At 39.3% G+C, this 24,428-nt stretch overlaps 1 protein-coding gene across 2 annotated transcripts in view; it reads left to right on the top strand.

Moving 5' to 3' along the window:
- The window catches only part of LOC135471611 (orexin/Hypocretin receptor type 1-like), a 36,699-nt gene extending 25,786 nt beyond the window's left edge, over positions 1-10,913 (top strand). The window contains exons 3-6 of one of the 2 annotated variants that reach the window (XM_064750902.1): positions 266-398; positions 3,447-3,565; positions 6,324-6,389; positions 9,026-10,913. In XM_064750902.1, coding sequence (XP_064606972.1) covers positions 266-398; positions 3,447-3,565; positions 6,324-6,389; positions 9,026-9,078 — 371 coding nt within the window. In that variant the 3' untranslated portion in view covers positions 9,079-10,913. Of the gene's footprint in view, positions 1-265; positions 399-3,446; positions 3,566-6,323; positions 6,500-9,025 lie in introns of those variants that run through there. The other variant, XM_064750901.1, reaches the window with a different exon arrangement.
- The last annotated feature ends 13,515 nt before the right edge of the window (positions 10,914-24,428 follow it).

Below are 24,428 nucleotides of genomic sequence, written 5' to 3'. Positions count from 1 at the left end.
CTGCATTTCTCTCAACATGCATCACCGCCACTCTCAGCGAATGTTTTAATGCATATGTTGCCTCGAAAATAATTGCCATTGTTGTGACATACAAACTACTTGTTCATGCTGCACACTTCAAAAGACGAAGCCCCACCTCTCGCAGCTTAAAGCCCCAAAAGATAACCTCGTGTTAAGTCATAGCTGTTTTTGTGTGATAAGAGAGGTGATTCAGAGGATATCCCCTTGGCCTAATTGTCGTGTTATTATGCCCTTGTTTTTGCAGAACCCAGCGGTCTGACAACAGGTGGCTTCGAGGCCCAGCTTACCCAGAGACGGAAGACCGCTAAGATGTTATTCGCTGTTGTTGTTTGCTTCTTCTGCTGTTTCTCTGTGCACCACATAATCTTGCATTTGCAGTGAGTATTTTTCGCTGAAATATTTAAAATGACACAGAAGCATCCCACTAAAGCGATAGCCATGACTTCAAGTCCAACACACGATGTGCGTGGGAAGGTCTATCAGTAATCTGCAGATGGTCGTGTGTTTTCCCAGGACGCTACACGGTTCATTTCCACCATAATGCTGGCAGCCGTCATATAAGTAAAATATACTTTAGTACGTCATCAAGCACCTGTCAATCAAATTGTATACATAATCCCAAAACTGATTGTGTTTGAGTGAAGAAGATCTAAATCTGCCGTCTGTGCTGTTCATGGACGTGTAATCTAATGGACCACGGACCGTTTCCTGGATTTTACCTAAGTCAAAATTTGAAATCTGAAGTTAACACTTATTGATGTGCCTTAAGAGCTGATATTGGGCACGCCTATCAAGCGTTAAGATAAAGTAAAGCTCCCACAATTTCAGCTTTTGGTTATTTATATATATATACTAGGTATACATTATATTGAACGTGTGAACTGTGCATTACGTCACAGATCTTTTTTAGGAATCGGATCCTGTCGTTCGAGATCAGGGCCATCTGTGTATGAAATGCTGTGTAGGAATCCAGGCCTCGCTTTCTTATTGAAATACCGGGTACACTCGAAAAAGTTTCCTTGGATTTATCAACAAGGTTTTTCAATACTGCGTCATATTGCTTGTCCAGTAGCTGCATGAACGTGGAGCAGATACATGTTCGTACATTGCTTACTTGTATGTACATGTATGTAGGATTAATGGCTACATTTAGGAAAAAATGTCCCTTTCTAATGAGTTCCAACACCAAAATGGTGTTGGGTGAAGACTTTACACAGTCAAATAAGAAACCAAATTAGCTTGTCAATAATTATCTTTGAACAGTGCGAATCTCCACGAGCAAATAGAAAATACTGTTGCTGTCTGATAGTCAAGCCCAGACGCTTGACAACGTCAACACCAATGTTTCCCTATTGTACCTTTCTAAGTTAGTGTTGGCAGATTTCTCTTTAAATCATGACAGTCTCGTTTTCGCAGGAAGGTCGGCTATTTATGGATCACGGATTTGGGGAATCTCTCACTAACATGACCGTATAGCGTACAGCCACAAGTATCATTATTTTAACATTCATCCGTTCGTGACCTAACTTTGCCTGTCGCGCATTACCAAAGTAAGAAACGTTCGACCTAAATAGGCGAATTGCTTGAGTGTGTGTTTGGATATAGTTGTCTAATTTTCTATATAGAATATAGAAAATTTCTTATTTTGGAAATTATTCCCTACGTGAAGAAGGAAAAACTGCCTCAATTACATTTCGTGGTGTTGTCATAGGTGTTTTGTCCGTCATGTCCACATCGACCTACATACCCTTTACCTGTGTTAAAAATATAAACGGCATGTTTTCACTCTCCTAGCACAGGTGGTGTCATAGCAGAGTAATACGCTCTCTCTAGCAGATAACAATTTTTGAATATAGCGCCTCTGTCTCGAGATATCACAGCCAATGAAACAGAGTACCCGATGGTATGCTGTTAAAACAGGTGAGGTAACAGGAGTATCTGATAAGTGGCGTGTAAAACAGGTTTTCTTTGCACAAAGGTCACGTATTTCGACCAGAATGAGGAATATATATGTGCTCCATTCACCCGAGTGGTGAACAGTGCACGGAGACAATGATGGATGGTTCACACCGATCACCTCAGAAAAGGTCTTTTGACAGGAAGCAATACCAATGGACCTTGTATGGTAAGGCGGAGAATCGACTCCAGACAGGTACAATAAGAAAGTGCAAATTTCAAAATCCAGCACAGTTCTGTAAGTTTCCAAATCAGAAGTACAAACTTGGTCGAATCACCCATAAAAGTGATACGGCCATAAAATAGATGGCTAGTTAGCAGTAAACCGCCCAACATGTACTCTCGATCAATTGCTATTATATTACCAGCATGCAATTTTTATGAATGCTTCGACCAAGTTTTATACTTCTGATGTGGAAATTTACAGAAATGTGCTCAGATTTTGAAATTTGCATTTTCTCATCGTACCTCTGTATATGGCTGATTCTTCACCTAAACGTACCATGTCCTTTCTACACCGAAAGAATACAACCTAAATAAGAGGGCAGCTTCTATTACATATACTCAAGATTTTTTATTAGCGTTTTATTTTATCCATATCCGTAGTTATTTTGTGCAAATTGCCACACAAGTAAGTTTCAGCACTGTATTTTCCCCAAGGCCCTGATGGTCAAGGGAACTAACGGATGCTGTCCGAAATTCCGAGCCTGTGATCGAAACGAAAGCCATATGTTCGAAATTAGCTTCGGCTAGTTTTATAGCCACTCTACGTCATCAGGCTTTTCATATGCATGTAGATATCTGAGTTCTATTCAGATTCCCTTCCCCATAAACACAACCGTTGTAATATAACGATACAGTGATGTCTGTTATTACAAAGAACTGTTTTTCGATCCATTCAGTTCTAGCAGAACTATATGTTGTTTTGTAAATGTAAACAGTTCGGGTATATGTTTGAAATATCAGGATTATAGATTTGAGAGGCAACGAAAACACTAAGATAATGTTTGTGGCAGATTTATGTTTCTTAAGAGCTTTTTCATCCGGTTAACATCCTTTTAAAATTCAGACTGAATAGTATTCTGTTATAATCCATTAGTTATAATGGCGTCACATTCGCATTATTTTTTTGTACCGGAAATGGTTCATTCAAGGTCCATTCGGCGAATGTATTGTGTTAATTGTGAAAAACCTAATGTTATGTCACTGGTCACAGTGTGACAAAAAAAGACCTGTGTATAGTGTACAATGTTATAACTAAAGTTTACTTGGTTAAAACAGATTGTATTTCCTGTAAAGTGCTAAATGACCTTTCATCTGACAAATACATGTATGCCTACACAATTATACTTCGAATTAGTGTTTCTTTGCCTTGAAATGCATTTCCTTTTTTACTACGATTTGATTTTTGCTGTACATTTTCCACATTTTATGTGTTGTAGGAACAATATGCTTATATTTCTTTGCAGCTTGCATTTACCAAAAGAAAGCTGGGATTCTGACGTAAAAGTAAAGCTCGTCATAATTGGTCACCTTCTGATTTATGTCAACAGCGCTCTCAACCCTATAATATACAACTTCATGAGTGGTAAGTACCTCAGGTTTTACCATCAGTTATAATCTACAACGGCGAATAATTTAATTACATCCGAAAACATTATGTTGTTGAAAAAATACACGTTCTTCATGTTTAACGCACCATTAAGATCTTTCACTCTGTCCAACCGACAAGTTGTGGAAATAAGCAAATGTGTTTACGGATGGATTTTGGTATAGTATTTGTAGCTACAACTAAGTGAAGTCGACATTAGGACCAACTTACACGAAGATCTTTATTTACGTGCACATAACTATTATAGCAACCAACACTATAGGCGTTGCTTCAACATGGTAGTTACGAACTGATACGTAATATTTCGTGAAAGTTGGTTAAAGTATCAGCATTTCTGTCTGTGCCATGCTCTACATATCTATATGAGGAGATGTTACCTTTTTGACTTGCGCATGTACACCTTTCCCACCGAGATCAACCTTCCAGTGTTCTTTCTTTACTGACTTGTTTTGCGTTCTTGTCTCTTCTGATGAATTAGCAGGCACTTCATGTGCATATAAACATTTTATCACCTTCTCATTATACACAAAACTGACGTACCAGTTTTACTATTTTCTTCACTAGTTGGTATTACCATGTATATGGGTCTGGTCTGATGGTTTGGATTGCGTTTACAGACCCAGGACTAGTTGCTATGTCTGGGGTTTAATTAGCGTGATTGAGGAAAGGTTAGTCGGCCACAGAGCAGTTTTGGTTAATCTCAACCCCGTACTTTCCACACCCGGGGTTATTACCCGGTATTTTTCCCGGTATCTCTTGCATAATGCTCAGTTCTATTGTCACCCCAGGATACCCGTTAAATAGAAGCATCTGCCTTTTCAGACTACGTATATGTTTTAGATTGATGTCCTGGGATTCATTTTGCACTTTTACTAATCATATCTTTAACAACAAAACCGTGACTTTAAGATAAAGCGTATCATTTCACAGAAACCGTACTATATGGGAACCGTTAGATTCGAATAGGCTTCTGCGAAGGACGAATCCGATGCTGAAGCGTTAAAAAAGATGCTAAGAGCAGAAAGTCAATGGAAACATAGTCATTACGCATTGCGTGATCACGTATAGGTAGAAAAGTGAAGTTATAATTATGATGCTTGAGAGACAGTGAAGTACTAGAATCTATGTGTGGAAACAAACATTTGTACATCAGGCGTATTATGGTCGATAATATGAAGGCCATTTCCCAAAACGAAGTTTAACTCAACCCACCAAAGAACTAAAAAAAGTATACAAAGCTACGAAATTAGAACAGAATCATGCAAAGAGAAGCAGTCAACAGTTTTAAGTGATGTTAGAAAGCCGTAAGGTATGTTCTAGGAGACTGAGTGAAATAAGTCTTTATAGGTTAATTCATTTGTATCTCAGTTTCGCTGAGAATCACTGTGTCATTATTTACTTATAAGGAAACGATTATCACTGTAAAACGTAAGGAACTTAGAGAGAAGGCGTTTGATGGAATAACCTTGACACACTATTTTTTGCAGTAATAACTTGTGACGTTAATTGAAATCGTCATATAACACACATGATCTGAAAAAAAATGCTCCAAAGCGAGACATGTACCCGCCATATGCAGGACCCGTCTGTATATTGATGTCCACTCTCGTGAAATTTGTTTATCTGTATACGAAGAATGTTTGTATGTATTACGAGAACGGATTACAAAAAAGCGGGTGTAATTTGAGTTAACTTATTGATAGACTGATGTTTAACTCCAACGTCAGGAATATTTCACTTAATATGCGAGGGCAAACAGTTTTATGGGTTTAGACAATCCGAATGTGGGGAGTAAAGCTACCGCTTGGGAAACATATCATCAAATCGACGTGATCTAGATGAGTGTGTCATATCAGCGAAAAACATATTATCTTAGCTATACTTCACCTAAGACCACCGAAAATGAACTACGAACTTAGCCACCCGCAAATTGTCATAAAGTGCCGGGTAACATTTGATGTGGAGCAGCTTAGAAGGCTCGATATTACATCCTGAGATTCAACAAAAGCATTGTGTCCTGTGGTCGGGGATTGCAAGACACGAATCTAAGGTATGACCAAAGGTATTTATTGAAGATATCGGCAAATTAAAGAGAAGTATCTTAACCACGACACTGGAGTGTTTAGTTCAATGCTCGTTTGGTCAAATCTCTCTTTACGCGCTCAAAGTACAGCTCCTTCCACCGTAGATTCATGTAATTTTCTAATCGGAGTGGTTATTCTCTCTGTGTTGTGAGGTGTCAGATTGTAGAGCGAGAACGAGAGGCAACAGTATGATCTGCACGTTCGCTCTGCTCCGTGTGATTTGCTGCCATTAATGCATTTACATGAACAGTGAGAATAAAACCCTAATTAAGGTAAACTGACAAGAAGCCGTATTTCATCGTTTATGTATGGCCATTTGCCAGCTATCACACTGTCGTCGTTGGTCTGGTTTTTCTCTCTATGTTGGAAGTCCTAATTACATTCCACTCAACTTTATAAGAAAAATATTTCTAAACACAAAACAGAAAGTTGTTACTAGCTATGATTAAATGTTTGTTCTGAATCCCGAAGGTCCTGGCTCACACCTACAACATCTGCGGCAGTTACAGCATAATTTCATGCATCTTTTCCCTTAAGAAAATATTCTATCCATTTTTTTGTCGAGAGGGAATTAGTTAACACGCAAGCCGTTCTCTGTGTTCTTTTCAGTGTCTTGTTTTACGTTGTAAGTTTTGTTTCTTGCTTTTCAGAGAGATTTAGAATGTCATTTCTGGAAACCTGTTGCTGTTGTGTCAGAAGAGGGAATTCTTCGTCTAGTGAGTTTATCCGGACAAAGCTTCTCAGCCAGTTATTCTGTTCATGCTTATATGTACGAAAGACAACTAACTGGACATAATAATCCATACCATTTTATAACATATAAAACAGTGGCGTCGCTGGTTTAGCGCACGTGTTGAACAGCCTAATCCTACTTTTAATTGGTTCATGTTTATCAGCATAAGCTGGATCATCTCCTGGTATTTTCAATAGTATTGTTATTGCGTGAAGAAGTTATTGTTGACAGCTGTTCAATCATGCAAAATAGATTCCAAAAACATCATTCCAAAACTGTTTATGTTTTGTACAGCTCATCATTCCTTTTTTGTTTTCGGAACAAATTAAGTTGAGGTCATCAAAGTATGTGAACACATTATTTATTTTTGCGTTTCAAGGCCATGTCGACTACGTCGACGTTTGGCACCCAGATTTGTTTCTAGAGAATATATATATATATATATATATATATATATATATATATATATATATATATATATATATATATATATATATATATATATATATATATATATATATATATATATATATATATATATATGAGCAATGTCAGAATAATACTTCGGTACTTTGTCAGTGTGAATTGCCATTGTGTTTAGCATGATGATATGTTACTTTTGGAAAGGAAACCTCTGATAAGTTTATTGCATTTACATGCGTGTTGCTATGCACAATACAATGTTACTGGCAAAGAAGGGATGGCGGAAAAACATAGCACATAGAATCGTAGCCAGTCTAATTGCATTGTTTTCAAGGTCGATTTAATTGCCCTTCGAGTATATAAGACAGCTTATGAGGCTTGTTTATCTGTCTGCCTAAGTATTTGTCTGTCAGTGTTTCTGTTTTTTTTGCCTGTCTGTATGTCCGTCTGTTGTCCACATGATTGTGTGTTAGTCCATGTGTTGTCCACATGACTATGTGTTAGTCCATGTGTTGTCCACATGACTGTGTGTTAGTCCATGTGTTGTCCACATGACTGTGTGTTAGTCCATGTGTTGTCCACATGACTGTGTGTTAGTCCATGTGTTGTCCACATGACTGTGTGTTAGTCCATGTGTTGTCCACACGACTGTGTGTTAGTCCATGTGTTGTCCACATGACTGTGGACTACCTTCATTTAACCAGGGTTACTCTTTTAGTGTAGAGCTGATTTCCAGAGGCCCTGACGAGGAAAACAATATTATTTATTTATTTATTTATTTGATTGATGTTTTACGCCGTACTCAAAAATATTTCACTTATACGACGGCGGCCAGCATTATGGTGAGAGGAAACCGGACAGAGCCCGGGGAAACGAAAACAATATTAAGGCATATATTTATATAAATTAACAATAATGACTAACTTATGTATAATATAGTAAGAATTCTTGCTCACATGGTAAATATAAGGCTTTTAATTATTGCACCATGAAGAGTATATAAATCAAGAACAACGTGTATAATAAAAATGCATACATGGAAATTGATAAAAAATAGGTAATAAGAAATACATAAATGAATTACAACATATTTACAGTCCTTTTCATAATGTCTTTTAAATTCTCTTTAAAAATATTTAGTCTGGATGAATTTTTTAAAATTAAGATCAGCTTTCAAAACGAATTTTGGATCTTGTGAAAACTTTCTCTCTGCTAATCTCGTATTATACGCATTAATTACAGTATTCAAATTCTGTGACAGGTATTTATGTGCAACATTATTAACGCACTTAAACATTAAAACTGTAGAATGAAAATAAAGTTTTACTGTTAATATAAGCCACCTGAATTCATTAAAAAAGTGAAAAATATTAACTATCAAACGGTATCGGAAGAATTGTTTTACCAGCTCTGTTTTGCAATCGGTGTAGTTTCTCTAAATGTGTATAGTAGGACAGGTACTATACACAGTATCACATTAGTCAAAAGTAGATATCACAACACTGTAGTATAGTTGTATTGCCAGCGGTTAAAAATAATCGAATTCTCCGAAGTAATCCTAGCCGTTGCCTAATTGTATCTGTTTTTTTTCACATATCTGTCTGTCCGCCCTCCACTTGTCGACGACCTCAGTGTCCCTCCGCCTGTCTGCGAATCTGTTCACATGTCTGACTCTCCGCTTCTCTCTCTGTTTATCTGTGCACATAGTTGTACGTGAATCTGTAGAATATGTGCCTGCCTGTCCGTTCACCTCTAGATAGACCATCATAGCTATCGATAACGTATGGACCTTATTAGTAATTCTAATTGCTTCGATGACGTGCACACGGCCTTACTAATATCAAACTACAATCTAACTTGAACGATTAAGAATATAAGTTTTGGCTGAAATATATTCCACAAACATTAGTTGTTTCTTTCAGGTGGGTTTTGCGAAGGTTAATATTATAAGAATCCTAGGTATTAAACATTGACACATACAATTCGAGATATGACTACTTGTTTTGTCAAATCATGTATTAAATTGAGGCACATTAACTTTCATAAACTTTCCATTTCTTTTGTAACTAAGTACTTATAATCGTCAACTAATTTACATACATACGAAAAGATAAGGAAACGTTGATGTGACCGGATTTACAAATAAACACATGTTTATAATCAGTATGTAACGTTTGTCAATTGCTTTTCTTACAGAGATAGTCCAAGCTGTCAGGATGAGGTTAAAGTTGCCAGCTTGTGAGGACTGATAACAAGAGTGTCATTAAATTGTGTTCCAAGTGATAACCGCGGGCATCATGCGGTCAAATGACTCGAGAAAAATACTGGTGACAAATTGACAGAATCTATGGTCAGAACGCCTGGTTCCTAAAGGGATGTTCCTTTACGAAATACCTGTTCGTTTTAATCTATGCGTCGAAACAGACATTCATATACCGTTGCTGAACATCAACCAGTAAGGACGTTCCAGGTCAATAATCGTTCAATCTCCAAAAACGACGCAGAACACAAACCACCAAAGAACTACGAAAGTATATAAAGTACGAAAATAGGACGGAAGCAGTCAACAGTTTTCAGTGATGTTGGTAAAGACACAAGGCGTGTTCTAGGCACTCTCTGGACTGTATCTGAAAATTGTGTTGGACTCAGAAGTTTGTCTTCAGGTATTATTGACTGTCCAGTGTTCAAGTTATTTTGTCGGCTCTCGGTTCTGATGTCCCAGCGGACAAGGGAACGCTTAAGCTGCCCTGTTTGAAAACTCTTCTCCAGCCGGACTGGTTACCTTGATACCCCAGTGCCAATGAGTCACTTAGAACGACCGTAGTTGTAAAAAATGTCTTCTTGCTCCCAGCTGTGATTTTCCAGTTGGTGCGTCATACACTGAACTGGAGAAAAATGTCCCGGACCCTTGATCTCACAGCTCTAACGTTTCAGTGCGTGCGTTACACTCTAAGCTGGGCAAAATGACCACACTCCCGCTGTTCATGTGCGTGTGCTACACTGTAAGATGGACAAAGTGTTCTCCATCCGGACATTTGGTCTCACTGTCCAGATGTTTTAACGTATGTGCGACAGTCTATTTGATTTATTTATTTATTTATTTGATTGATGTTTTACGCGTGTCACACTCTAGGAAAGACTAATGTTCTTCATACGGACCCGTGAGCTGACATTTCTGATGTTCTAGCCCGTGTGTCACACTCGCTGGACAAAGTGTTCTCCATAAGGACCTTTGACGTCACAGCTCTGATGTTCATCGCGTGTCACACTCCAAGCTGGGTAAAGTTTTTCCTCAAGGGACCTTGAGCTCCCAGTGCTGATGTTCAGCGCGTGTGTCACACATTAAGCTGGACGAAGTGTTCTGAAATCCCAGCGCTATTGCACACCCTAAGCTGGTCCTGATCGAGAAAGTGTTCTCTTACCGGACTTATAAAGGGACCCCATTCTCCTGTTCCAGTGCTATTGTTGCGTATATTTTATGTATCTTACAAAGATGCATAATATGTATAGCGTATGTTAAGTTGCTGTATTAGATTTTTATTGTTTATGGTTTACTGGCGATACGTGTGGTAATATTTGCCAAAATCACACATCAAAGATTTATTGCAATATTTTTGTTGTTGTTGATAATGATATTATTGCTGCTCTTGGTGGATCTTTATTAGGTAATCGTCAAAAACTCCAACATGTAATGCCACAAGCGATAGGGATATGTTGTTCAGATTTGTCAATTCATGCAAAAAACCGTAGATTAGGGAAATGTTGTGACTCAAAATTTTCCCAGTGAATAAAATAATGTTTGGTGGAAAACAATCCGTATTATCTCACAGCTTGAATATCCAGAATGTCATGATTTATTTATTTATTTATTTGATTGGTGTTTTACGCCGTACTCAAGAATATTTCACTTATACGACGACGGCCAGCATTATGGTGGGTGGAGCCAGGCACAGCCCGGGTGAAACACACGACCATCCGCAGGTTACTACCAGACCTTCCCACTAACGGCCGGAGAGGAAACCAGCATGAGCTAAACTTGAACTCACAGCGGCCGCATTGGTGAGAGGCTCCTGGGTCATTACGCCGCGCTAGCGCGCTAACCAACGGAGGCCCCTTTGCTGTCATGATCTTCAAGGACGAGGACTGTGAAAGGTCGATGTTATTACACAGGGACGATACTGCCTGACTGTCCAAGGTCGATGTTATTATACACGGACGATACTGCCTGACTGTTCAAGGTCGATGTTATTACACACGGACAAAGCCGCCTGACTGTCCGAGGTCGATGTTTTTAGACACGGACAAAATTGCCCGACTGTCCGATGTCGATGTTATTATATACGGACGAAACTGCCTGACTGTCCGAGGTCGATGTTATTATACACGGATGATACTGCCTAACTATCCGAGGTCGATGTTTTTAGACACGAACAAAGCTGCCTGACAATCCGAGGTCGATGTTTTTATACACGGACGAAACTGCCTAACTGTCCGAGGTAGATGTTACTGAACGGACGATACTGCCTGACTGTCCAAGGTTGATGATATTACACACGGACGATGGTGCCTTACTGTCAGAGGTCGATGTTATTAGACACGGACGATACTACCTGACTGTCCGAGGTCGATGTTATTAGACACGGTCGATATTGTTTGACTGTCCGAGGTCGATGTTTTTACACACGGACAATACTGCCTGACTGTCCATTGTCCATGTTATTACACACGCACGATTTTGCCTGACTGTCCGAGGTCAATGTTTTTAGACACGGACGATGTTGCCTGACTGTCCAAGTTCGATGTTATTACACACGGACGATACTGCCTGACTGTCCGAGGTCAATGTTTTTAGACACGGACGATATTGCCTGACTGTCCAAGTTCGATGTTATTACACACGGACGATACTGCCTGAATGTCCGAGGTCAGTGTTTTTAGACACGGGCGTTACTGCCTGAATGTCCTAGGTCGATGTTATTAGACATGGACGATACTGCCTGACTGTCTGAGGCTCAATGTTTTTAGACACGGACGATACTGCCTGACTGTCCGATGTCCATGTTTTTAGACACGGACGATGCTGCCTGACTGTCCGAGGTCGATGTTATTACACACTGCCCGACTGTCCGAAGTCGATGTTATTTGAATTATGATTACACAGCGTTACAAATGACCAATTATTTCATGATTGGCTTAGGTCTATTCCGTAGGTTCTATTCAATATGTTAATTTTCTTACTTATTGCAGGGTTAGCTTGCCACCGCGATGCAATGACCCAGGTGCCTCTCACCTGAAAACAACCTGCGGATTGACGTGGAGTTTTCCTCGGTTTCTTCTTACCATAAATGCTGACGTATAAGTGAAATATTCCTGAATACGTTGTTAAACACCAATCAAATTAATAAATAAATAAATCTTAATTAATGACTTTCACAACTGAATGGTTTCATTTTTATGCTTTTTAAATATATACTTTTATTGTTCTCAAATTCCTGTGTCGTTCACCTTTGATGACTATAACGGCAATGCTGTAGGGGAAATCCAATTGAACTAGCATTTCAGTATAAAATATGACTTTCGTGATGTTTTTGGGACCAGTAAAATCAAGTTTGTACATGGAATCAGTACAATGTGAACCTGAGACATACCACCAAGTGACGGGTGGGCAACTGACACTTATTATGTGGTATTGGTTTATCTTCTGCTTTATAACTGATTACTGTAAAGTGATATCGATGATGATGATTGGTGTTGATGGTGCCTCCATATTTAGTGAGCGTTAAAAAGTTTAAAAACGAATGCCTGTGAAAATTGTTACGATGCAACAAATGTCAGCATGACATGTTTGAGTGGCATTTAGAAATTGAGATAAAAGTGCGCTAAACAAAGCATTCTTATGGATATACAACTTCTTGGTTTATTAACGCGACATTTCGATGTAGTTATTAACATCGTTGTATTAACACGAGCTTTCGATAAACCGCTCGGTACAGCTGAATACCTATATGTATCCATAATTTTACACGAGCAATCGGGAAGTGATAGCTTTTGTCACTGTACTCATTTTCACTATGCTACGACCATACAAGTTTAAGGTCGTATTCTAGCAATTGCTTTATCACTTCCCAGTCTGAGCCAGCTCCGTACCAAAATGAAATGCTTTCTTGTTTCGGAAGCTCTAAAAAAACCTGACGTCTGACAGTTACATAGAGTTACGCTGGATTAAAAGCGGTGATCCAATTGCTCACGGTTGAGGAAACTTCTGTAATCGAAGCCGTTAATCACTTTCGATCGATAAGGTAATTTTTTTTTATTGTACAGTGAAGTGTTCTTGTCATTAGGTTAACGCAGCAGGTGTACAAAAAGAACATAAGAACCATGCTGTGTACACGTATTGTTTTGGAGTACTTAATACAACATGCACCTGTTTTTCATGAAACAATATTTTTATCGCAATGAAAGTAGAAGATATTGACCTATTTATTTAACTGATAGGTATTTTACGCCGTACTCAAGAATATTTCAAGAAGTAAAAGTTCTACTGCAAAATGTGATTCACAAAAAGTTGTTTGGAGCAGACATACAGCGGAGAAAATTAAAGAGGTCGACATTTGTGAACTTGATACCTTTTTAATGGAAGGGTGTGAGATAAGTGGTAAATAGTTTAATGTCAAGAAAGTTTGCCTGTTTTTTTACAAGTCACATCCTGCTGTAGATCAGTTTTCAGCTTTATTAACAAAAGATTCAGTTCTTGTTGTTTACGGTGGTTGTTTTTGAAATGTGCTTAGTGATGCCTGGAAATAACTTACATGTTCACCTTTCCATTGTCTTGAATTGCTGTCACCTTTTATTGGTAATTTCAGATTATATACCGCTACTTAATTTCAATCAAGAACTGAAAGCATTGTTCGCCAAATATGTATTTTTGATTCCAAAGTGTATTTAGAGTTACCCCCCTTGCACCGACTTCGACTCTGTGCGATAACCGTTGCCTGTTGGTAAAAGGTATGTGCTTTGATTTGTTTGCCGTATTAGTGATATAAGACTTTGAACAACTATTCTTGTCTTTGTAACGTTAAGCTTTCTTTAAAGGTAAACGTGCATAAAAGACAGATAGTCTAATTCAGTGATGTACAGCGCGCCGTAAACTCCGGTCTATGAAAGTCGTGTATTTACTAATACATTCCTTCGTTAGTTTATCTTAGTACTACGCTCTTTGCTGTCCACAATGGCAGCAGAGTTGATGAACTGCGTGTTTATTGATGACGGAACACAAAGCAAATGTTACACATTATGGATGAACGTTTCTTCAATAATAAACTTGAGTAACATCGTTTTGAGACCTTTCATTATTCTTAACAATGTGGTTTCATTATTCTTAACCAATATGGTTTCATTATTCTTAACCAATATGGTTTCATTATTCCTAACCAATATGGTTTCATTATTCTTAACTAATAGGGTTTCATTATTCTTAACCAATATGGTTTCATTATTCTTAACCAATATGGTATAATACGCTTACCAACAAGGATATACCTGGAAAACACTCCCCTCGCCACAAAGAACATAATTTTCTTTACTGAGCCACGGAGGCCCCTACTAAATATAAGATAACAATTAAAATAATTATAACTTTCTGATACCCCCAAAACTCACAAGGATATAACCAAATTTGGTGCATCATTTGATTATAAAAAGAAAGGGTATAGTCCACAGGTAAAGACAAATATTGACTTTACGTGATATAACCAACAGTGTGTTGGTTGATTGGTTAGATTAAATTTGGTTGATTAAACTTCACTTCAACACTCCCAAAGCCATAGTATCGAAAATTTCAATTTACACCCTCTAAATTTATCAAAGTGTACGTGTGATCTTTGCGTTTTTCTAAGTATCATAATCCATTGGTTACAATGATTACAGTGATTACACTGATTTTTAAATGCCTTAAATGCATCAGAAACATCAATTTCAGATTCAACCAGAACGCTAGTATCGTCAGCATACAAAAATATAAAGGTAAGTATATAGGCCTACATCTGTAATCCCCGTTCAATGTCCTCGGAAATGTAAGGCCATTTACCTTATTTTTCAATAAAAGTTTTAAAACCGTACCGATATAAAGAAAATAAAACGTGGGGATAATCTTCCCAATTATCTCACACCTGTCTGACCCATCAAATATTCACTATACTGTTCATCACGTGGAATACATAGCCCTTGTGGCGTAATAGAGTGTTGCCTAGTTTCGGCGGATAATATTATGAGGTAAGGTTAGACGGCCTTGTGTGATCAGTGTCCGGTTCGTTCAGGAATGATAAACGCTTATACCAGGAGTGTTTGGGGCCAAGGATGGTCAAGAAGTAAGAATAAATATTTAACGAGCCGTCTAGATGTATAGTGATGTTGGATTTGAACAATTCGGTGAAATATCAATGATGAGCGAGAGGCAGGTACGCAGCTTTCGTTACTGTCAAGATGGCAAGTGAGAGACCTTTAGCTCATTATACTGCCCAAGGGCACCATTTATTGTAGTATTTTATTTTGCTATATTGGTTGGATACAAGTGCCAGTGTGTATATTAGCTTCATTTGTGATAATACCGCTGTTTATTACGTTTGGTGTACACCTAATATATTGGTACTGTTTGCCATGCTTTGTTGCCGAATTAGTTTACTGTCAAAGCAAACCCAGAGATATCGTATTAACTAGGCGAATCGCCAATGTTTTATCAGAAATTACTTCACAAGGGTTATCTTCCCAGCTGTTTGCGGTATGCACCGTATATAAGTGTGCCTCGTTTCCAACAGTAGCTTCTGAAGAGGCGGACCTCTCTTGGTTTGGAGTACAGAATGGTCCTGACGCCGAAACACCTTGATTCTGTGCATTTCGCTTATATCGCCTCCTGAAAGAAAAAGTTCCAAAACTCTGCTTAAACAAAAAAAGGGATATGATTACGATGTTACATTCGTAAATTTTAAGCAAAATGCAAATTCTATCAATTAAGTCTTTGTGAGGAACAGTACTATAGAGAGTACAGAAATCTCAAGCCGAGACGTTGTAAGTTTTTTAGGATCCACAAACAGTGGAGGCCTGACTTTTTGCAGTTACACAGTAGATTACTTTATCCAAAAGGACCTTACTTCTTACAGTACCTTCGTTGAGAGATAAACCTTTTGTGGTGCAGCTTCTTGATCCCGCAATAAAGTGAGCTTTGTTTATTCTTGGAATCAGGCAAACTGCTTTCTTTGAGAACGGACTCAAATAGTTTCTGCACAGAGTGGGTCGTTGTAAAATTACGGTGACATTTCGAAGTTGTTTATTACTTTATTAAACTTCATGACTGCGTTTAACTCGCTGATAGTATTTCAACAACGGTGTGATGTTAGAATGGTGATGTTATCTGGATGTTACATTGCCTATACTCTGAATAGTCATTTAAGCCATACTACTGAATATTGAACCAAGATTTTTTAATAAGTTGAAAAATCGAAATGTATCAAAGTATGACAGAAATGTGTGTAAAATTCCAACTTACCAGACTATAACAATGACAAACACGATAAAAACCAGTATAACAGCGTCTCCAGCTGCACTGCCTTCAAAAACACCCATATTATTTTGCGTCGTTAAACTGGCTGACAAATATGAAAAGTATATAACGATATTAGGCTAATTATATATATAACAATATTACAGCCCCAGCACAATCACGGGGAACCAGATCAGAATTGTGCCAAAATTTTCCGTGTTGCCATGATATGTCAGTTAGGCAAAGTGATGTTAAAATGTAAATTATTAAGAATTAAGGTATGTTTTTACGAAGAACACAAAAAGATACAAAGTATTTGTGATCATAAGATGAGCATTTTTACGTGATATTTAAGTACAACCTTGACTATTGCCAGTATGTATTATTGTACCAAATTAGGAACAAAGGGCTGCGGTACAGAGCCTGTACAGTGCACTCAACAGTACTGCAAAAATATAACCTTGCGAGATTAAGACGAACGCATTCGAAGGGGATTCCAGCTTTCATTTAATTCAGAGATTTGTTAAATAGACACATTTTCATTTATATTTCACTTACATGACGGAGCTAAGAAATTAACAACTTTTAAACTTTTGAGTACTTTTTATGTCATGCTTATATCTTGCCTAACCAGCCTTGTCACACAAAAAATGGACCAGTTCAACCCTTACCTCTGAGATTGCTTCGTCAATAATGTAGGCGCTCATTAGTGATAAAACAGGCCAACATCCAAAACTATTATCCATAGTATTGACGGCGTCTCACATCTGATAAATTAAACCTCGCTACACACTGTATCGCATTTGGAGCCCAAGTATCCGAGCATGCATATAGGTGTTCTTTCTGGGTAGTGCGCTGATGTTGTGTTACAGACAGATTGTCCCTCAACACAATCCCCGCATCTCTCCTCACAGTCCGGTCCATACGTCCCAAGTGAACAGACTGTAAAGTGAAGAAAACAAACTGCTAATAACTATCCACCTGAGAACTGTGGAAATGATTTATTACAAAGAAACTCTTCCCATAAAGTCAATGAAACACGCTGGTCTAACTGTGCCAGATATGCTGCAGGGTTTGAAATCATTGCCAAGGAGCAACGATAAAAGTCCTCGGCAGCCTGAACAACTGGGCAAGTTGACACCATTTCTTCACGTGGCCGAGTTATATCGAAGTATCTTGCCCTCGCGAATGTTTTGGACATGTCCTCGGGTCCACACGAGGCACACCGAGTCGTGCCGAGTAACGTCGATTTTCTCTCCGATTTTCACCAATTACATCGAGTAATGCAGTGCTTCTTCCTTTCTTTTTTCCGAGTTATACCGAGTAATACCGAATTTCTACCCGATTTTTATGAGGAGTTATGCCAAGTAATGTTGGCAACAAACTCGGCACGTAAATCGGCAAAGGGGCTTCAATGCAGGCTACCATTATGTATTTTAGTATGCTTTTTCCGTAATAGTTAAGGTGTGTAATGTATGAATTAGCTTTTTGTAATGAAAAGAAAACCAGTATAAAAATCCATGCTTTATAAGGTAACATCCATTGGGTGAATTTCACATATTCTTTACGTACCTTGTCCTCAATCGCCATGATTTACACGGACACACCTCACTGCCGCATCCACAGAACTGATCTCGCCCGCACTGTCAGCATCGTCAAGCATGGCGATGGAGAGATGCTATATTCTATATGCCAACTACCCCACAGTTTCAATCAGGACGACATCACTGGGGATTTGACAAGTACTGAAGCGCGAACACCCATTATAAGATCTAATTCGTTAAACACATTGTCCATAAGGCCTGTTTCTTCATTTCATACTTCCTTAATAAACAGAATTTATAATATGCTATGAACATCATCCCTTATCCTTCTTTGCGTTTCCCTCAGAGGAGTTTAATCTATATCAGTTTGTCAATCTACAATCGAATTCCACCATTCCTGTATACGGATATTCTCAGCACACCACTCATCAGCAGTATAAGTGGAAGTTTCATTTGAAAAGAGAAAGCAAAGTTGTGACCTGCAGCTAGTTTTAAAGTGACAATAAATCTTACGTCTGAGTGTAGTTATTCATGCCGTGGTCATGTCAAATTTTGTCTCGATAAAAACTTCCCACTTTGCCCTACATTTTATGCGATTACCAGGTAGATTGACCTTCCATGATGTGGCCGCTGGTCCCTTGTCGTGCCTTTACTCATACCAAGGAAAAGTAATATGGTTAACTTCGTACCCTGATGTCATTAACAGTCTAACAGCCTAGTTTTCCGGTCCCATTTTTCCACTGAACGGAGGTACCGTGATTAACTGGATTTAACATGTACTTTTTGTCTGCAAGCAATGGCCAATTGTTCTCGATCACGTTTTGTTAAGTGTTTGAAAGGGTTTGAGGGGTGTGATTCCAGAAAGTGTGACAACAATAAATTGGGTTAATGCATTTTAATGGGTTGGTCGGGTAACAGCATCTACTCGCCTTTTTACTTTCAGCCCAGCAATGACAGATTGCAGATACAAAATCACAATACTTCAAAACATTTAACATTTAACAAAAACATTCACGTTAATATGCACATTAATGTAAAGAAAAATTTAAAGTGGCCAAGGGACACATCATTGGGTCATAACGACCGTCGCTGCAAAAGGACACAGATATCACGATAGTAAAAGATGGGATTGCTGTGCAAATTATGCTAATTGATATGCAGATTTATGTGTGGACAGATTTAAAATGGGCTGGCGCAAACAATAATTTACAAAACGTTCGATCTCTAAGAAGTTTGATGATACTCACCATACCTACTGCGAGTATAGGGCAACGAATGAGTATAGCTAAGAAGTCTGGTGATAGTCACCATGCTTGCAGCGGATATTGGGCAATACGTGAATAAAGCCAGAAAGATTGAAGTGAGTGCTTGGGGTTTAACGTCGCACGACAACAATTTTTCAGTCATATGAGGACGAAGGAATCCTTCTGGGTGTATGCAATGTGCCTTTTTGTTGCAGGACGGATTTTCACCCCTGTGTTATCAAGTGCTGATTCACTGAGACCGAAGGCAAGTAAACACCCCGCCCGAGCCATTATACTGTGACCCAAATACTGATACAGGTCAACCACCCCACTTAGCTGAACGCAGAGTGTGGAAGTTACAACTTCTCTTTAAAGGACTTAGGAGTGACACGACCTAGGATTGATCCTGGATCTACCACCCCAAAAGCGGACGCTCTACCAACAGTGCTATAAAGGTCGGCGAGTATAGCTAAGAAGTCTGATGATAATGACCATGCCCAGTGGGGGTATAGGGCAGTAAGTGAGTATAGCCTAAAAGTCTGGTGATAGTCTACATGTCTAGTGCGGGTATAGGGCAATAAGTCAGTATAGCCTAAAAGTCTGATGATAGTCACCATGCCCACTGCGGATATTGGGCAATAAGCGAGTATAGCTAAGAAGTCTGATGATAGTCACCATGCCTACTGCGGATATAGGGAAATAAGCGAGTATAGCTAAGAAGTCTGATAATAGTCAGCATGCCTACTGCGGATACAGGGCAATAAGCGAGTATAGCTAAGAAGTCTGATAATAGTCACCATACCTACTGCAGGTATATGGCAATAAGTAAGTATAGCTAAGAAGTCTGATGATAGTCACCATGCGTACTGCCGGTAAAGGACAATAAGTGACTATAGCCAAGATGACTATAGTATCCATACTTACTGCGGATATAGGGCAATAAGTGAGTATAGCTAAGAAGTCTAATAATACTCACCATGCCTACTGCGGATACAGGGCAATAAGTCAGTATAGCCTAAAAGTCTGAAGATAGCCGACATGTCTAATGCCAGTATAGGACAGTAAGTCAGTATAGCCAAGAAGTATGATGATAGTCACCATGCCTACTGCGGATACAGGGCAATAACTGATTATAGCTAAGAAGTCTGATGATAATCACCATGCCCACAGCGGGTAAAGGGCAGTAAGTGAATATAGCCTAAAAGTCTGATGATAGCCGACATGTCTACTGCCAGTATAGGGCAGTAAGTGAGTATAGCCAAGAAGTCTGATGATAATCAACATGCCTACTGCGGATACAGGGCAACAAGCGAGTATAGCTATGAAGTCTGATGATAGTCACCATGGGTACTGCCGGTATAGGACAGAAAGAGACTATAGCCAAGATGACTATAGTCACCATACCTACTGCGGATACAGGGCAATAAGCGAGTATAGCTAAGAAGTCTGATGATACTCACAATGCGTGCAATAAGCGAGAATAGATAAGAAGTCTGATGATAGTCTCCATGCCTCCTGTGGATACAGGGCAATGGGCGAATATAGCTAAGAAGTCTGATGATAGTCACCATGCCCACTGAGGATATAGGGCATTAAGTGAGTATAGCTAAGAAGTCTGATGATAGTCACCATGTGTACTGCGGATACAGGGAAAAAAGTCAGTATAGCCCAAAAATATGATGATTGCCGACGTGTCTACTGGCGGTATAGGACTTTAAGTCAGTATAGCCAAGAAATCTGATGATAGTCACCATGCTTACTGCGGATACAGGGCAATAAGTGAGTATAGCTAAGAAGTCTGATGATAGTCACCATGTGTACTGCGGATACAGGGAAATAAGTCAGTATAGCCCAAAAATATGATGATTGCCGATGTGTCTACTGGCGGTATAGGACAGCAAATGAGTATATCCAAGAAGTCTGATGATAGTCATCATGCCTACTGCGGATACAGGGCAATAAGCGAGTATAGCTAAGAAGTCTGATGATAGTCACCATGCCTACCGCGGATATAGGGCAATAAGCGAGTATAGCTAAGAAGTCTGATAATAGTCAACATGCCTACTGCGGATACAGGACAATAAGCGAGTATAGCTAAAAAGTCTGATGATAGTCACCATGCCTACTGCAGATATAGGGCAATAAGTAAGTATAGCTAAGAAGTCTGATGATAGTCACCATGCCTACTGCGAATACAGGGCAATAAGTTAGTATAGCCTAAAAGTCTGATGATAGCTGACATGTCTACTGCCCGTATAGGACTTTAAGTCAGTGTAGCCAAGAAATCTGATGATAGTCACCATGCCTACTGCGGATATAGGGCAATAAGCGAGTATAGCTAAGAAGTCTGATGATAGTCACCATGCGTACTGCCGGTATAGGGCCGTAAGAGACTATAGCCAAGATGACTATAGTCACCATACCTACTGCGGATATAGCTCAATAAGTGAGTATAGCTAAGAAGCCTGATGATAGTCACCATGCCTACTGCGGATAAAGGGCAATAAGTCAGTATTGCCTAAAAGTCTGATGTTAGCCGATATATCTTATGCCAGTATAGGACTTTAAGTCAGTATAGCCAAGAAGTCTGATGATAGTCATCATGCCTACTGCGGATACAGGCAAAAAGTGAGTATAGCTAAGAAATCTGATGATAGTAACCATGCCCACAGCTGTGATAGGGCAGTAAGTGAGTATAGCCAAGAAGTCTGATGATAGTCAACATGCCCACTGCGGATAGAGGGCAATAAGCGAGTATAGCTAAGAAGTCTAATGATAGTCACCATGCGTACTGCCGGTATAAGTGACTATAGCCAAGATGACTATAGTCACCATACCTACTGCGGATATAGGGCAATAAGTAAGTATAGCTAAGAAGTCTGATGATAGTCACCATGCCTACTGCAGATACAGGGCAATAAGTCAGTATAGCCTAAAAGTCTGATGATAGTCACCATGCCCACAGCGGGTACAGGGCAGTGAGTGAATATAGCCTAAAAGTCTGATGATAACCGACATGTCTACTGCCGGTATAGGACAGTAAGTGAGTATAGCCAAGAAGTCTGATAACAGTCAACATGCCTACCGCGGATACAGGGCAATAAGCGAGTATAGCTAAAAAGTCTGATGATAGTCACCATTCGTACTGCCGGTATAGGGCAGTAAGAGACTATAGCCAAGATGACTATAATCACCATACCTACTGCGGATATAGGGCAATAAGTGAGTATAGCTAAGAAGTCTGATGATAGTCACCATGCTTTCTGCGGATACAGGAAAATAAGTCAGTATAGCCTAAAAGTCTGATGATAGCCGACGTGTCTACTGGCGGCATAGGACAGTAAGTGAGTATAGCCAAGAAGTCTAATGATAGTCATCATGCCTACTGCTGATATTGAGCAATAAGCGAGTATAGCTAAGAAGTCTGATGATAGTCACCAATCCTACCGCGGATATAGAGAAATAAGCGAATATTGCTAAGGAGTCTGGTGATATTTACCATGCCTACTGTGGGTGTGGGGAAAATGTAAGTACTGGTAGGAAGCCTGATGACAGCTTATTTAACCATGCCTGCTACGGGTATTGGGAAATAAGTGAGTATTGTTAAAGCACAAAAATTATTGAGCACTGCTACACTGAAAATAAATATTTAAATCTCGTATATTGAACAACAAAGTTAGCCACTAGTTCAGAGTTACGAAAGCGCTGATGAATTCCTTGCTTGTAAATTTTGCAAGAAAATTACCATTCCTCTACCGTACGGTTCTTACGATATCATCATAATCACGATTTAGTTCATCACCCCAATTATGGTCATGGACGTGTATAAGTGAAACTCTTAAGGAAGAGACCATTGTTATTCTGCTAAGAACCTATAAAGCCTCTGAAGTGCCACGTGTTAAAACTGGAGACAAATACACATTAGGCTTACCAAAGAAACTAGAACAAAAAAACACTCTCAAAGCTAACATACCTGCTATATATCAAACTTTCCACCTTTGACATCAGCATGTCTACATGTATGTCTGAAATGCAAGTGATGACTGATGTAGTATTTTATATTCTAAGCATCACCTTGTACTGACTTCACTTTAAGATATCAAGGACTGAAAATGTACTTATATGTAGAAATAAGTGAACATATATGGGCGCTTTAATTCCAGCATTTTATTTATTTGATTGGTGTTATACGCCGTACTCAAGAATATTTCACTTGTACGACGGCGGCCAGCATTATATGGTTGGAGGAAACCGGATAGAGCCAGGAAGAAATCCACCACCATCCGCAGGTTGCTGCAGACCTTCAAACGTACGACGGGAGAGAAAGCCAGCATGAGCTGGTCTTGAACTCAAAGCTACCGCATTGCTGGGAGGCGTCTGGGCCATTGCGCCAAGCTGGCCTGCTAATCCCTTCGGCCACTTAATTCCAGCAGTAATAGTTCAATAACGTGCGTGAAATGATATTTTATATGTAGGCCTATTGTGCACAGAGAAGCGTAGATAGACCCACACCTTACTGAAGGCCGCAGAGTACCGTGTGAAAGTTTGATAACATACCCTATATACGTTATTCTTGTGCGTTTTTGAATCGTATAAGTCGGTCAGGAGTGGACTGGCAGATGTCGATCATCGTCCTTGAACTCCCTGGCCAACCTTTCTCACGATAAAAGCGTGTCCGCGATTCTACATCCAGGGCAGAGCCCTACTGTACTGTTCTTGCCTGTTAACACGACAGCTGATATAATTCGCAAACATAAACAGGCCATGGGGACGTCAATGGAATGTTGCCCTCCCGAATGTTTCCGTCGTTAGGCCTATAACCACTCCGCACTAATCTCTGATGAACAGGATTAACAGTTAGCTGGGGGCTTTATGTACAGGTACCAACGGTTACGAAATTTTCTCATGCATGAACTTCCAAGGATGCGCAGAATGCTGAAAGATGACAGATACGTGAGATAGCACTCTTAATCCTCATGCCCGAGCAAGTGCGTGCTAACACACCCAGCAATTTCCCGACATTCCTATTAAATCCAAGTAAGAAGAGTGAATATCATTCATCTACGTGATTATTGTTTTACTCTATACTCAAGAATATTTTACTTAGATGAGGGCGGATAAACGGTGGGGGACAAGGTGTAGAGCCGCGGTAAAAACCTTCGGCCATCCATAGGTAGCTGGCGGACTTTACCACGCACGGGTGTGAAATTAAGGCGACTTTTCAAACAGGAAGTAAACCACACCGGAATCGTAGGCTGTCCGTTAAGATGTAAATT

This window comes from Liolophura sinensis, chromosome 7 (genome assembly GCF_032854445.1).
Source record: "Liolophura sinensis isolate JHLJ2023 chromosome 7, CUHK_Ljap_v2, whole genome shotgun sequence".
Lineage (NCBI taxonomy): Eukaryota > Metazoa > Mollusca > Polyplacophora > Chitonida > Chitonidae > Liolophura > Liolophura sinensis.
This window is presented reverse-complemented; position numbering and strand designations above follow the sequence as displayed.